General features: G+C 48.7%; 1 protein-coding gene across 1 annotated transcript in view; it reads left to right on the forward strand.

Annotated features, from left to right (window-relative positions):
- The window catches only part of GALNT16 (polypeptide N-acetylgalactosaminyltransferase 16), a 112537-nt gene extending 105483 nt beyond the window's left edge, over positions 1–7054 (forward strand). The window contains exon 15 of the mRNA XM_049898992.1: positions 6843–7054. Within this exon, the coding sequence (XP_049754949.1) occupies positions 6843–6980 (138 nt within the window). The 3' untranslated portion in view covers positions 6981–7054. The remainder of the gene's footprint in view (positions 1–6842) is intronic.
- Positions 7055–15152: the final 8098 nt, after the last annotated feature.

The following is a 15152-nucleotide window of genomic DNA, read 5'->3' on the forward strand; positions in this document are numbered from 1 at the left end:
TTTTTTTTATAGGTGAGTAAACTGGGGCTCACTGAACTTAAGAAACATGTATCAGGTCACACAGCTGGTAGGGAGAAGAGCTGGGATTCCAGCCCAGATCAGTGTGACTCCTAAGCCCACAGTCTTAACTTAGCACATAGTTGGTACTCAGTAAGTGTTTCTTGGCTGACTGACTGACTGGGGATACGGAGATTCGATAGGTGATTTCTAAGCAGCAAAGACCAGCCTCAAGTGAGCACTGCCTTTTCCATTTGTCAAACACTTTCACCCGTGCTGTCTCCGTTAATCCTGGGAGACAGGCCCACCTGTCAAGGAGGAAACCGATGCTCAGAGGGATGAAAGTGCTTGGTCAGTGTACACAGCAAGGCAGTGGCAGGGTGGAAACTAGAAGCTGGGTCTCCAGAGCAGCCCGGCTCCCTTCTGTGCAGCTCCCTTCCTGGCTAGGAGGGCTACCCCGCTGCCCAGGGAAAGGGATGTGAAGGCAACGCTGCTTCAGCTCTCTGCTCACCCTTCCTGGTCGCCTCCTGTGCCTGACCCAGGCCAGCCTGCTGGTCAGTATGGGGGTGAGGGGGGTGCCTGGCTCTCTAATTTGGCCTACAGGGTTCCTCTCATTCCTTTTCTGTTTGCCCGGATCAGCTCTTTTTTAGGGATGACTGGCAGCTTGCTATTTCATTCTGGAAAAGCAGCCAGACTCCCTCCAGCCTGGCTCTGTGTGTGTGTGTGTGCACAAGAGAGCTGAGAGAATGGTGGGCTATGCCCTGCTCTCTGGACTGCCTGGGTTGCAGAGCCCTCCACTGGATTCTACAGCCCATGCTTAGTGCTGCCTCAGCATTCAGCCCTCTGTAGCACAATGGCTGCTCCTTCCTCTTTCTCCCTCACTAGACTTTAAGTTCCTTGGGCCCAAGGACAATGTCCTTCTTTCATTCTCCACACCAGCATGACCTGCACATTCCCTGGCACCAGATAGGCACCAATACGTGTTTGTTTTATGATGAATGAATCAATCAAACTCTCAGTCACTAGGAGGTGCCCCCCAAATTGCAGTATTCTCACTGATCCTCTCTGAAGCTCTTTCTGACTGGGGGCATGTGCCTGTCCTGTCTACCCCCAGGCTGCTTATCCTCCGCCCCCTTCCCCCTGCCCCCTGCCCTGCAGTGAGGCCCGTGCTCACAGTCTCACATTTAACCAGAGAACCCACCTCTCTGAGGTTAAAGCCCTGAGCCCACCTCCACTACCTCCTTGTTGAGGCCAGAGCTGGGAAGTAGCTCCAGGGGCAGCCTCTACTCAATATTTCTCATTTGGGGCTGAAACATCCATTTTCTCCTTGTGCTGGCCTAGCCTGCAAGGCTTGTAGGAATTTCCCTTGGCCTCATTCATTCTGTTCCTGAAAGTTCTACCAGGTCCCACAGCACTCTGAGTGCCTCTACTCCTCTCAGGAGGACAGGATGAAGAGCTCTTCAGTTGCCAGATGGATGCCTTCTAGAATCTGGGTCTTCTTTCATGGTCCTCCTTTGGCCCCATTTCCAAATGCCCTTGGCTTTCATGTATTTGAGAGGCTCTTGTGAACTAGAGCAGGTGTGAGGAAGTCAGCAGATCCCAGCGTAGACACTCCCCTCACCTCTCAGCCTCTACTACCTACCTTGCAAGGAATTTACAGGAACTGAAAGAGATGGGAGAATGCTCCGGCCAGGCCCAGAACTGAGTGTCCAGGAGAGTCCGTGGGGCCCTGAGCCTGTGCTGATGGTACTGGTAGGAAGTAAGAATACTGCAGTCTGGGGAGCACCTGCTCATGATTGGGTGATTGATTGATGGATTCATCATAAAACAAACATCTACTGGGTGCCTACTTGGTGCCAGGGAATGTGCAGGTCATGTTGGTGTGAAGATTGAAAGAAGGACATTGCCCTTGGCCCCAAGGAACTTACAGTCTAGTGAGGGAGAAAGGGGAGGGAGCAGCCATTATGTTACAGAGGGCTAAATGTTGAGGTATAACTAAGCATGGGCTGTGGAGCCCAGTCGAGGGCCCTGCAACCCAGGCAGAGTGGTCAGCAAGACATCCTGGGGGAGGGCATGGCCCCATTCTCCCCTGTTGGGCATTGCTTGGAGGTAAACATCAGGGACTAGAAAAGCACAAAGTGGTAGGATGCTGTGAATCCCAGAGGGGCCAAAGCCCTCTCCCACCCATTCCCCCTGCCCTTTATGCAGGGACCCCTCTCTGTTGGGGTCACATAGACCCAGAGAGGCTGACTCTCAGCCCCGACCTCTCACAGCCCTGTATTCCCAAGGGGAGTCTGGGATGCTCTGCCCCTACCTTCTACCCTGTGTGATAATCCCGAGTGGGTTCCCTTCTCTGCCCACCCCACAAACCCCTGCAGCTCTAGCCCTGGCCCCTGCAGCTGGTGCAGCTTGTCTTTCTTCTGGCTGCTCCAATAAGAACATGGATCCCTCCCCCTCAGGCATCTCTGGGCTCAATCCGTGTGTTTTGAACACCTCCCGTCTCTTAGAGAGGACAAGATGGATATAGGAAAAGCGGAGATGGTTGTATAGGAGAAAAACCAAAGATAGACTTATCTGGCTACTTATTCTTCCCTGAACTTAGAAACCTGGGTCTCAACCTCTCAACCCTTCTCCTAAGTGTTCCAATAACACACCATCCTCTATCTAAGCACTTCCAAAATGCTCTGTAGGAGCAACTCTTCTCCTCCTTGTTAAACCTGGGGGAAGGTGAGACATAAGGAGGTGAAGGCATTGTTCTGGGAGCCCCTTCATGACTCTGTGATAGGGGAACTCAAGTCCGCCTCCCCACCATCCCACTGGTCTCAATCTTCATCTCTGCAAAGATGGCAGCCCATTCCCACTAAAGGGTGTAGGTAACTGGCCTCATGGTTATGGCCAGAATCTTAGGGCTGCAAGGAGAAGAAATCTTGTTTCTAGGGAGCCTGTGGGGAGCCTATAGGGAGTTGATGGGTAAGCCCCAAAGGAGTAAAGTATGGATGAGCAGAAACTGTGGTGAACTGGAGAGTGAGAGCCCCAACCTACTGATGCAACATAGGAAACTGGGCTCAATGTTTAATGAGAAGTTAGAAATGAAGATTTTTACATAAACACTATGCAGGCCAAGGAGTCCCTGGGTGGTGCAAGCAGCTAATGCACTCAGGCACTAACCAAAAAGTTGGCAGTTTGAATCCACCCAGAAGCATCTGGAAAGAAAGGCCTGGTGATCTTCCATGCTTCTGAAAAATCAGCCACTGAAACCCTGTGGAGCACAGTTCCACTCTGACACACATGGGGTCACCATGAGTTAGAATCGACTCGGCTACAACTGGTTGGTTGGTTGGTTGGTGCAGGCCAAAAAGAAGACATCTCCAGGTTAGACTCAGTCTATGGTCCTCTACTCAGCCCCCTCTGGTCTAGACAGTCACTTCATGCACACTACAGAAGCACCTCACTGGGAGTTGTTGTTAGGTGCTGTCGAGTCAGTTCTGACTCACAGTGACCCTATGCACAACAGAATGAAACACTGCCGGGTCCTGCGCCATCCTCACAGTTGTTGCTATGCTTGAGCCCATTGTTGCAGCCGCGGTGTCAATCCATCTCATTGAGGGTCTTCCTTTTTTTTTTTCTGCTGACCCTCTACTTTACCTTCTCCAGGGAACTGATCCCTCCTGATAACATGTCTGAAGAATGTGAGACGTAGTCTTACCATCCTTGCTTCTAGGGAGTGTTCTGATTGTACTTCTTCCAAGACAGATTTGTTTGTTCTTTTGGCAGTCCATGGTGTATTCAATATTCTTCTTCAGCATCACAATTCAAAGGTGTCAATTCTTCTTTGGTCTTCCTTATTCATTGTTCAGCTTTCACATGCATATGAGGCAATTGAAAACACCATGGCTTGGGTCAGGTGCACCTTAGTCCTCAAGGTGATGTCCTTGCTTTGCAAGCTTTAAAGAAGTCTTTAGCAGCGGATTTGCCCAATGCAACGCATCTTTTGATTTCTTGACTGCTGCTTTCTTGGGTGTTGATTGTGGATCCAAGTAAAATCAAATCCTTGACAACCTCAATGTTTTCTCCATTTATCGTGATGTTGCTTATTGGTCCAGTTATGAGGATGTTTGTTTTGTTTATATTGAGGTGTAGTCCATACTGAAGGCTGTGGTCTTTGATCTTGATCAGCAAGTGCTTCAAGTCCTCTTCATTTTCAGCAAGCATGGTTGTGTCATCTGTATAATGCAGGTTGTGAATGAGTCTTCCTCCAATCCTGATGCCCCATTTTTCTTCGTATAATCCACTTTATCAGATTATTTACTCAGCAATTGGATAGGTATGGTGAAAGGATATGACCCTGACGTACACCTTTTCTGACTTTAAACCATGCAGTATGCCCTTGTTCTGTTCCAATGACTGCCTCTTGATCCATGTACAGATTCCTCATGAGCACAATTAAGTGTTCCGGAATTCCCATTCTCCTCAATGTTATTCAAATTTGTTATGATCCACAGAGTCGAATGCCTTAGCATAGTCAATAATACACAGGTAAACATATTTCTGGTATTCTCTCCTTTCAACCAGGATCTATCTGACATCAGCAATGATATCCCTGGTTCCATGTCCTTTTCTAAATCCAGCTTGAATTTCTGGCACTTCCCTGTCAATATAGTGCTGCAAGCACATTTGAATGATCTTCAGCAAAATTTTCCTTGCATGTGACATTAGTGATATTGTTTGATAATTTCCACATTTGGTGCGGTCACCTTTCCTGGGAATAGGCATAAATATGGAACTCTTCCAGTTGGTTGGCCAGGTAGCTGTCTTTTAAGTTTCTCGGCATAGACGAGTGAGTACTTCCAGCACTGCATCTGTTTGTTGAAACATCTCAATTGGTATTCCATCAATTCCTGGAGCCTTATTTTTTGCCAATGTCTTCAGTGAAGCTTGGACTTCTTCCTTCAGTACCATCAGTTTCCGATCATTTGTTACCTCCTGAAATGGTTGAATGTCAGTCAGTTCTTTTTGGCATGGTGACTGTGTATTCCTTCCATCTTCCTTTGACACTTCCTGCATCGTTTAGCATTTACCCCATAGAATCCTTCAGTGTTGCAACTTGAGGCTTGAATTTTTTCCTCAGTTCTTTCAGCTTGAGAAATGCCAGGAGTGTTCTTCCCTTTTGGTTTTCTCTCTCCAGGTCTTTGCACATGTCATCATAATACTTTACTTTGTCTTCTCGACCCGCCCTTTGAAATCTTCTGTTCAGCTGTTTTACTTCATTTTTTCCTTTTGCATTAGCTACTCAGTGTTCAAATGCAAGTTTCAGAGTCTCTTCTGACATCCATTTAGGCCTTTTCTTTCTCTCCTGTCTTCTTAATGACCTCTTGCTTTCTTCATGTTTGATGTCATTCCACAACTCATCTGGTCTTCAGTCATTAGTGTTCAACGGATCAAATCTATTCTTCAGATGGTCTCTAAATTCAGGTGAGATATATATACTCAAGGTTATACTTTGGATCTCGTGAACTTCTTCTAATGTTCTTCAGTTTCGTCTTGAACTTGCATATGAGTAATCAATTGTCTGATTCACAGTTGGCCCCTGGCCTTGTTCTAACTGATGATATTGAGCTTTTCCATTGTCTCTTTCAACAGATGTAGTTGCTTTGATTCGTGTGTATTCCATCTGGCAAGGTCCATATGTATAGTTGCCGTTTATGTTGGTGCAAAAAGATATTTGCAATGAAGAAGTCATTGGTCTTGCAAAATTCTGTCATGCAATCTCTGGCATCGTTTCTAACACCGAGGCCATATTTTCCAACTACTGATTCTTCTTTGTTTCCAACTTTTGCATTCCAATCACCAGTAATTACCAGGGCATCCTGATTGCATGTTTGATCAATTTCAGACTGCAGAAGCTGATAAAAAATCTTCAGTTTCTTCATCTTTGACCTTAGTGGTTGGTGCATAAATTTGAATAATAGTCGTATTAACTGGTCTTCCTTGCAGGCGTATGGATATTATCCTATCACTCACAGCGCAGTACTTCAGGATAGATCTTGAAATGTTCTTTTTGATGATGAATACAATCCCATTCCTCTTCAAGTTGTCATTCCCAGCACAGTAAACCATATGATTGTCTGATTCAAAGTGGCCAATACCAGCCCATTTCAGCTCACTAATGCCTAGGATATCAATGTTTATGTGTTCCATTTCATTTTTGATGATTTCCAATTTTCCTAGATTCATACTTCATACATTCCAGTTTCTGATTATTAATGGATGTTTGCAGCTGTATCTTCTCATTTTGAGTCGTGCCACATCAGCAAATGAAGGTACCAAAAGCTTGACTTCATCCACGTCATTAAGGTCGACTCTACTTTGAGGAGGCAGCTCTTCCCCAGTAGTATTTTGAGTGCCTTTCTACCTGAGGGGCTCATCTTCCCACACTCTATCAGGCACTGATCTGCTGCCATTCATAAGGTTTTCACTGGCTAATTCTTTTCAGAAGTAGACTGCTGGGTCTTTCTTCCTAGTCTGTCTTAGTCTGGAAGCTCAGCTGAAACCTGTCTGCCATGGGTGTCCCTGCTGGTATTTGAATACCTGTGTCATAGCTTCTAGCATCACAGCAACACACAAGCCCCCACAGTACAACAAACTGACAAATGCGTGGAGGAGGGGAGGGGCTTAAAGCTTGTCTGTGGGAATGGGTTGGAGGGCCATATATAAGGGACACAAATCTGCTTAAATGAGGGGGGATGTCTTCTAGGTATGTAAAAGGTAATTTACATACATACAAAATGAAGATACAGTCATGATTATTTTAATCATTGTTTTCCTCTCCCTCCCCCTCCCTGTAGAAATGGAGGAGAAAAGGCTCTTTCATCCAGCAGTCGGTCAGTGGGCTCTGCCTGGAGACACAGCCTGCTCAGCTGGTGACCAACAAGTGCCAGGCCGACGCCCCAGCTCAGCAGTGGCAGCTGTTGCCACGCACATGACTGTAGCCCGGAGCCTCCTGTACCTTTTGCATGAGACTTTGGGACCAGAGGGGGGTTAGGGTGGGGGAACGTAAAGCGGGCCGTCTCCATCTCCTCACATTTCTGCCAGAATCATCAGCAAACACCCCTGCCGCCACATACATTTCTCCAAAGCTGATGCCCTCTCTGTCATCCCAGTTCTGCCCTGGGAGAGGAGGTGGTCACGATCCTGGACTGTGACTGGGCAAGCGCCCCTGGCCCTTGTTCTCTCCCTTACCCCTTCTGTGGGCCCTCCCCTGTTGGCTGCAGGGAGCAAGAACAGAAGCCCACACAGGGGCCCCTGTAGTGCCAGGCATGAGAGCAGACAGTGGGCGTCATGGATGGAGAGGTTGATGGCTGGGGACAGAGGGAGGGAAAGGAGAGGGGCAGCCTGTAGAGGCAGGTGAAGGACAGGAAGGAGGTGACCTGTCTGAGAGACACCAAGCCCAGGTGGGGGCTGCGTTGGCGGGGGGAGGGATGGGGTCCTGGGGGCAAACGATGGGTAGTTTACAGAACATAGAAGAGCAGCAAAGCCCCCAAAGAGTAAGGCCTCTTCCTTCTGAGGTAGTTTCTCCCCCACTTCATCAGCCCGAAGACCTGAGCCCAGTGCTTTACCTCCAACCCTGCTGTTGCGGGTCCCTGGATGCTTAGCAAGAGGCTTCAGAGGAGTCTTTAGGGGCCGCCTTGGGACATGTTTATCAGACAGACTCCACTTCTTTTGCCCATGTGTTACCTGAGACCTCTCCCTCAAGCCTTAATGACCGGCTGGTGCCCTGTCCTATAGGATGGGCAGCCACCTTGCACCACTGATCAGCCCCTTCTCCATCTTAGTTTCTGACCCTTGCCTTCCCAAAGGTCTCTGTCTCTGTAAATACAGCATGATGGGGTCGGGGTGACAAAAATCACCTAAGTCATAAGAGGAGGCTTCAGACTAAGCTTAGACCTCATTCCACCTCCCCACCCTAGGAGTCGTTCCCTAGAAGGGGCAGCCATTGCTGTGGGCTGGGAAGCTGGCTGGGGGCTTCTGTTACCTTCTTGCAGCCCCTGGGTCTCCTTTCTCCCTCCCTGATGACTTTGTCTTTAGACTGCTTCTGCTATCCTCATGCACCTCTTCCCCCACCCCACAGGTTCAGGCAGTGTGATCTTGGGCAAAAGGCTGTTGGTACCAGGGCTCCAAAGTGAACCAGCCTGGGATGGACATGCCTAACCCCAGGAGCCTCCAGTTTTTCATAGGCTTGGGATCCACGATCCCTAGGGATTCATGGATTCTAGAGAGTCTGGGAATCTCTTGAAATTATCCAAAAAAGATTGCATTTTCCTGGGAAGAGAGTCTGTGGCTTTTCTCAGCTTCTTAAAGAAATCCCTGATCCCCAAGGGGTTTTCTGCTCTGGACTGGACCCACCATCCACCTGAGCTCATCACCCATCTCCCTCCCTTGTGTGCCCAAACTGCCATCTTCCTGCCCCCTCCACATAGTCCTTGGACTGGGAGCCAATTTCCCTTGTACGAAGTACCCACCCTGGAGGGTTCTCCACTGGTGTCCTCTGACCCTCTGGCTCTCCCCAGTGCCCTCTCAGCAGTGCTCCTGTGCCCTACTGTGTGCAACCCCCAACCCTCCACTCCACCTCCCTGGGGTCCTTCACCCTCACAGCCACACATCTCCATCTTCTATTGTGAGATTTCATCCATCTCCATCTCTATGGTCCTTGGATAGCATTCCTCTGGGATACCTCCTGCTGCAGCTTAGGACAGAACTGGAGCAGGGAGATGGCCTCTACTTAGAGGATGGATTCAAAGGCCTGGGCACCCTTGGGCATGGCTTTTTGGCTGTGGGGAGCACTGGCTTCTCTTGATGAATGTAAGAGGTCTGTTGCTCAGAAGGCCTTTGAGAGGGTCTCTCCCTCGTTCCTATCTCTTGACCAGCCTCTGCACTTGCCAGCAGTCTTTTGTGGGGACTCACCCCTATTCTGTTTGCTTTTCCCATTCTTGACCAAAGCATGTGCCACTAGCTGTCCTTGAGGACCTAGTCTTTATGAAACAGACACCTGGAATAAAACCACTTTTCACGTGCTTATGTGCACCAGCACCTTTCTTTCTGATTCCATGGCCAAGCCCTTCAGCACCACCCTCCCCCGGCTCGTAAGGGAATTCAGGGCCTCCATAGGGTCGCTATGAGTCGGAATCCACTCGATGGCAACGGGTTTGGTTTTTTTGGTTATTCTGTGAAAGGGAAACTGCACGTGTTCAAGTCCAACCCCCTCCTGTGCCTGATAACCACTTATTAGCCATGTGACCTTGAATAAGTTATTTCATCTCTCAGTCTTGGTTTCCTCACCTGTAAATGGTGGTACTCATCACCGTACAGGGGTCCCTGGATGGTACAAATGGTTAAGTGCTCAACCACTAGCTGGAACATTGGTGGTTCAAACCTGCTAGAGGCTTCTCGGCAAACAGGCCTGGAAATCTGTTTCTGAAAGGTCACAGCCTTGAAATCCCTACAGAGCACAGTTCTACTCTGACACACGTGGGGCTGCCATGAGTGGGAATTGACCCAACAACAACTTACAACAACGTAGCCCTACAGAGATTTTGTGAGGCCTGATTTAGATAACAACTGCAAATCATCTGGCCCTTTCTAAATGCTTAGTACACGTGTGTTGTTACTATTACTAATACATCTTCTGAGTGCCTGCTGTGTGTCAGGCACTTTGCTAAGGATGATGAGACAAATGTAAATAAGAAAAACAGCTGCCCTCAAGGAACTTATTCTAGCAGGGGAGACAGATGAGTATACAGGCAACGACAATATCATGTGATAAAAGATACTGGGTAGGCATGGACTAAGGGACCCTCCTTGTTGGTGGAGCCTCTCACTGTGGCCTGGGGTCAAGTGCTGTGTCCCTCAGACGGTGATACTGCAAGGACTACTTGAAATGACCTTCTGGGTATGCCTGCCTCGTGCTGGATCACGGATGGGCTGGTGAGGTCTGGTGAAGTCAAATGGACACACAAACTTGGCTGACAGCTCAGGGGAGACCTGAGCCTTTTACCCCAGTGTACATGCATCATGGTGGTAGAGGCTAGCCTGTAACCACATAAGAATTCTAGAAGATTATGGGAGCCATTTAAGCCTAAACAGAAATGCCCCCTGAGTCTTGAGCAAGCAAACATTTCTCCCGGGCTCTGTTTTCTTCACTTGGGGAGGACGAAAGTAACGGTGGGACTATACAGATGGCCTGGAAAATTCAGTGATTCTTGCCTGGAGAAGAGAATGAATATCAAGGATCAGGAGGTGTTCCAGCAGGGACTTCTAACGTAGTGATTGGGCCTTTTTCTCCCTCTTCCTTGCTCTCTAGTTATCTCTGTCCTCTCAAGCCATCTGAAAACTAAGCCCGTCTTTGAAAAATTTGTCTTTCCGAGTAAGCGGCTCTCAAGGTGTGGTCCAGATACCCAGCTCAGAGTCACTCGAGGGGTTTGTAATCTCGTTTGTTCCAGGGCTCCGACGCAGACCTGCGGACTCAGAACTTCTGTATTTGTAATGAGTGGCTCAGGTGTTAAGTATGTATGTTCATTAAAGTCCACGAGCCTCCAAACCAGGAGGGAGAACTAAGGGCCAGAGAGGTAAGGCCACGCAGGGGAGTCAGGAGGAGACCAGGCTCTAGAGTGAGTACACCCCCATTCCACCACACTGTGAGAAGGAAAAGCCAAGGGAAAGAAGGCTTCCCCTGTGCTCCTCACCATGCTTTCACTGGGAACCACATAAATGTGGGAAGTCAGTAGGTAAGTGCTCAACTACTAGCCAAAAGGTTGGCAGTTCGAACCCACCCAGAGGCACCTTGGAGGGCCCACCCAAAAGGTCACAGCCTTGAAAACCCTATGGAGCAGTTCTGCTCTGCACACATGGGGTTGTCCTGAGTTGGAATCGACTTCAAGGCAACTAACAACAAGCTCTCGGTAACAAAGCATTGGTGTGACACTGAGGGCTGATGCAGGCTGAGCATTTCCTGGGTACCCAGAATTGTGATAAGGCAACCACAGGCACTTTCTCCTCTGGGCCCCACCACCACCCTGTCAGGTAGGTGCTGGTATGCCCACTGTATGGATGAGGGCACGTATGCTCAGTCAGGAGAGGAGACTTGCCCAAGAACAAACAGATTTAAACACAGTCCCATAGGAGTGTAGTCAGTGGTTCTCAAAGGGTGGTCCCACACCAGCATCATCAGCATCACCTCAGGACTTGTTAGACATGCAAATTCTCAGGCTCACCCTAGACCTACTGAATCGGAAACTGGGGATAGGGCCCCCTGAGGATTCTAGTGCACGCTAAAGTTTGAGAGCCCCTGGTGTAGGTCTATGAACTTTTTTTTTTTTTTAAATCGGATACGCAAGGAAGAGGAAGCAAGGAAAGCAGGTGGATTCTGTTTCCTTGACTGGGGCCAGGAATCACCACTTGCACAGAAGGCTCAGAGAGCTGGCACTGGGGACTTCAGGCATTGCCTCTGCTCAGCAGACTGCCTCCCACACAGTTAGCCTCGAGGGAGCTAGCCACAACGGATCTCTGGGGAGGAGGCAGTGTGGGCAAGGGGTGGGGTCAAGCACTGCCGCTGAGCCAGGCGCCACAAGCCAACCTTGCTTTGTGTGATTTATGAATTTCTTCCCCAACACCAGCCACATATGGCTGACCTCATTATAGAGGAGCTCCCACCCTAGAAGATTCATTAATCAAGGAATCCCTGCTATACCTCCCAGCCTGCAGGACAGCACCATGTGTTACTCGGCGAAGCCCTTTCCATGGGTCGTCCATCTGATGGTCATCATAGTCAATACTACTTATTGACCAAGCACTAAGCTAAGGCCTTGGCACATTTTACCTCCGTTAATCCTTACAACTCTATCAGGAAGTTATTTCCAGTACCACCCCACTTACAAATTAGGATGAACAGAGAAATTAAGACTTGCCTAAGATTTTTTTTTTTAAGATTACCCAGCTAGTAGGAGGTAGAGCCTGGGTGGTGCAAATGGTTAACATACTCACTGCTAATAGAAAGGTTGGAGGTTCAAGTCCACCCAGAGGCACCTCGGAAGAAAGGCCTGGCATCTAATTCCAGGAAATCAGCCATTGAAAACCCTATGGACAATAGTTCTACTCTGACACTTATGAGGTGGCCTGCCATGAGCCAGAGTTGACTCAGTGACAACTGGTAAGGAAATAGAGCTAGGATTTGAAATCAGGCAGTCTGATCCAGGGTCCATGCTCTTTACTGCCCTTTGTTGCCTTTCTCATCTAAGTTGTAATCCTCATAGCAAATCTGCATACTTGAGCTGTTATTCCCCTGTTGCAGTTGAGGAAACTGAGGCCTCACTCAAAGCTCTCTCAGTTTTACTCCAAAGTCCATGGCCTGTCCCCCACACCCCACATCCTTTCATGGTTGGTTCTTCGAAGCCTGTGAGGTAGGGTGGTTCTGCATTATCATTTTACAGATGAAGAAACAGGCTCTGAGAGGCTGATAATCCACCATCACACAGCAGGAAATTGGGAGCCTCAAGACTTGGTAGACTCCGAGAACACAATGTTCCATGAAACAATGACAGGCAATTGCCCACGGCTCTGCCTTGTGTCGGGCATCGTCTCTGGAGCTCAGGAGGCTGAGACCCCTGAAGGATCTGGCCCTATTGGCTAGGGGCTGAGGCTGACAACTAAGACCCACTGCCATCTCCTACTGATTTTGCTGCGTTGTCCACTCTCACCCCTGTTGTTTTGAAAATGTCTTCCTGGCGTTAAGCTCCTCTACTTGGCATTATTTCTCCTTAGACATAAGTTATGTGCTTGTTCAGGTGGGATCGCCATTTGCAAACCTGAGTGTAGTCTGGCCTGTGGCTTTGTCCACCAGAGCTGGGCTTGTTTTAGGTTTATTATAACCAAATGTGTCCAACCCAGTTATTTCTTGGCTGCCTTACCTTGTGACAGTGGGTGTAGCATGGACAGAGTTCCAGGCTTGCGGTCAGATATAATCATTCCAGCTCTGGCCCAGCCATTCATGAGCTGTGTGACCTTCAGCAAGCCTCTTGGGTTTCCTGGGTTTCATTGTCCTCAACTGAAAAGTGGGGGTGACTTGGGAGAAGGTAATGGGGAAATGTAAGTGGTCAGCCCTTGTAAGCTGGGAGGCCGGGGAAACATTAGGGAGATTTCTTTGACCCTGGGGCAGGGCAGAGCTGCAAGACCCCAAAGTTTTGCATTTTCCATCTGGTCAGGACTTTCTCCAGCTATTGCGGCAAGGCCTTGCAGGCCAGACATGGTGGTCCGAGGGGCTGAGAAGCCGATCAGGAAAAGAAGAGGTGGGTTGTCCGGGCATCCATAGCACTCCTGAGTTGGAGATTGCAGAACTGACTATGAAACGGTTTTGGTGGTACTTGTTTTTTGTGTGTGTGTCTTGAGAAGCTAGGAAAGTAAATCCAACAAAGGACTTGATTTTCTAATAAGGCTTTGAAAATCTTCAGAATATTGGGGAGGGACAGAAGTCAAGATGGATGGTTCCATCTGGGGTCTTCAGAGCAGAGCTGTTCCTCTCTCATCTACATCCCTGCCTGAAATGGACTGAGCTCAGTGTGCCTGCCCGCTGGAGCAGAGGAGAGGGGTCTGTCTGGGGAGGTCACACAGAGCACGGCCATGCCACTCTCAGAAGGCCAGATGGAGGATGACAAAGCCTATAGATATTCATCAACTACACAGAGAAAGCTGTGGTTGGGAGGCTCCTTCCCAACCCAAGATTCATTTTGCCTGGCAGAGCAGAAAGAGTAGAGGCTGTGGAGCCAAATCCAGATGTGAAGCCTCAGTTTCTTACCAGCTGTGCAACCTGCGGCAAGTTACTTTATCTTTCTGAACTTTGGTCCCCTCCATGTCAAACAGGGGTAATAATGCCTACTCCTTTGGGATGCTGTGAGGTTTGAATGAGGTGGCCCTTGTGAATGTGCTGGAGTACATAAAAAAAGGGGGACTGGTGTCCAGGGGAGGGCCCAGCTCTTTGAGGGGAGGAAGCATTGGGTTTGAAGTGGGATCACGAGAACTGGGCCCAGAGAAGGTGGTCAAGAATTATTTGTTAATGAATAAATGAATGAATGAGTGTGGCCCAGTGTGAAGCAAAACAGGCCTCTCTGGGAAGATCTTGACTCCAACCCTGGCCCCAGCCCTGGTCCAGGGTCCCCAGGACTCTAAAAGGGGCATGCGTTCAGGGCAGGCGTATGTTGGGTTTGTTAATTTTACGACAGAGTTGTCCCGGCAGGAATGAATCTGAGAGATGGGCAAATGGATGTGATTCACGGGCAAGAATGCCAGGAGCTCACCTGAGATTCCCCACCCCTATCCCAAGCCACTGGGTGAGGGACCTTCTTGAGGTTCCCTGAGTGTCCTACAAATCCAGTTACCATCAAGTTGATTCCAACTCATGGTGACCCCAAGTACGTCAGAGTAAAATTGTGCTCCATGAGGTTTTCATTGGCTGATTTTTTGGAAGGAGGTGGCCAGACCTTTCTTCTGAGGCACCTGTGGAAGAACTGGAACTTCCAACCTCTTGGTTACCAGCTGAGTGCGCTAACTGCCCTGTACTTCCTCCTTTACCTTGATTCAGGGTTGTACCAGAATTGCCTGTGCTTCTATTTACTCCCACTAGATTTCAAGCTGCATGAAGGCCAAGGCTTACTGTCGACAGAGCGTGAACAGTTCCCAGCACATGGTGGGTGCTCAATAAATTTTTGTTAAATGACTGAGTGGAGATGAGTTTGAAGAAACTGCTGTTCTCCCTCAGTTGTTGAGAGTCCTTGGTCTTAGAACATAGGGTTTGGGAAGCGGGTCAGTTTGTTCTCAGCTTTCTCTTCTAATTTGACTGTTGCCTTGAGTTTTCATGGCATCCAATGAGGTCTGACCCAGTGTAAATCCCTTTTCATCAGGTAGGCAGTCCCAGCGTTTGCAAGTTTATGCCAAATCAGTGCCTGAATAAACAGACAATGGATGGTAGAACAGGGACACTACAGCAGAGATGATGCAGCAAATACAGATAGGGACAGACCTACCTTGTTAGAAAACTGCATTACATACTAACGAATTAGTTGGAAGGCTAAGGCAGTGAACACTGCAGCTTTGGAATTATTGAAGGCTTT

Source organism: Elephas maximus, chromosome 10 (assembly GCF_024166365.1).
Source record: "Elephas maximus indicus isolate mEleMax1 chromosome 10, mEleMax1 primary haplotype, whole genome shotgun sequence".
Taxonomy (NCBI): Eukaryota; Metazoa; Chordata; class Mammalia; order Proboscidea; family Elephantidae; genus Elephas; species Elephas maximus.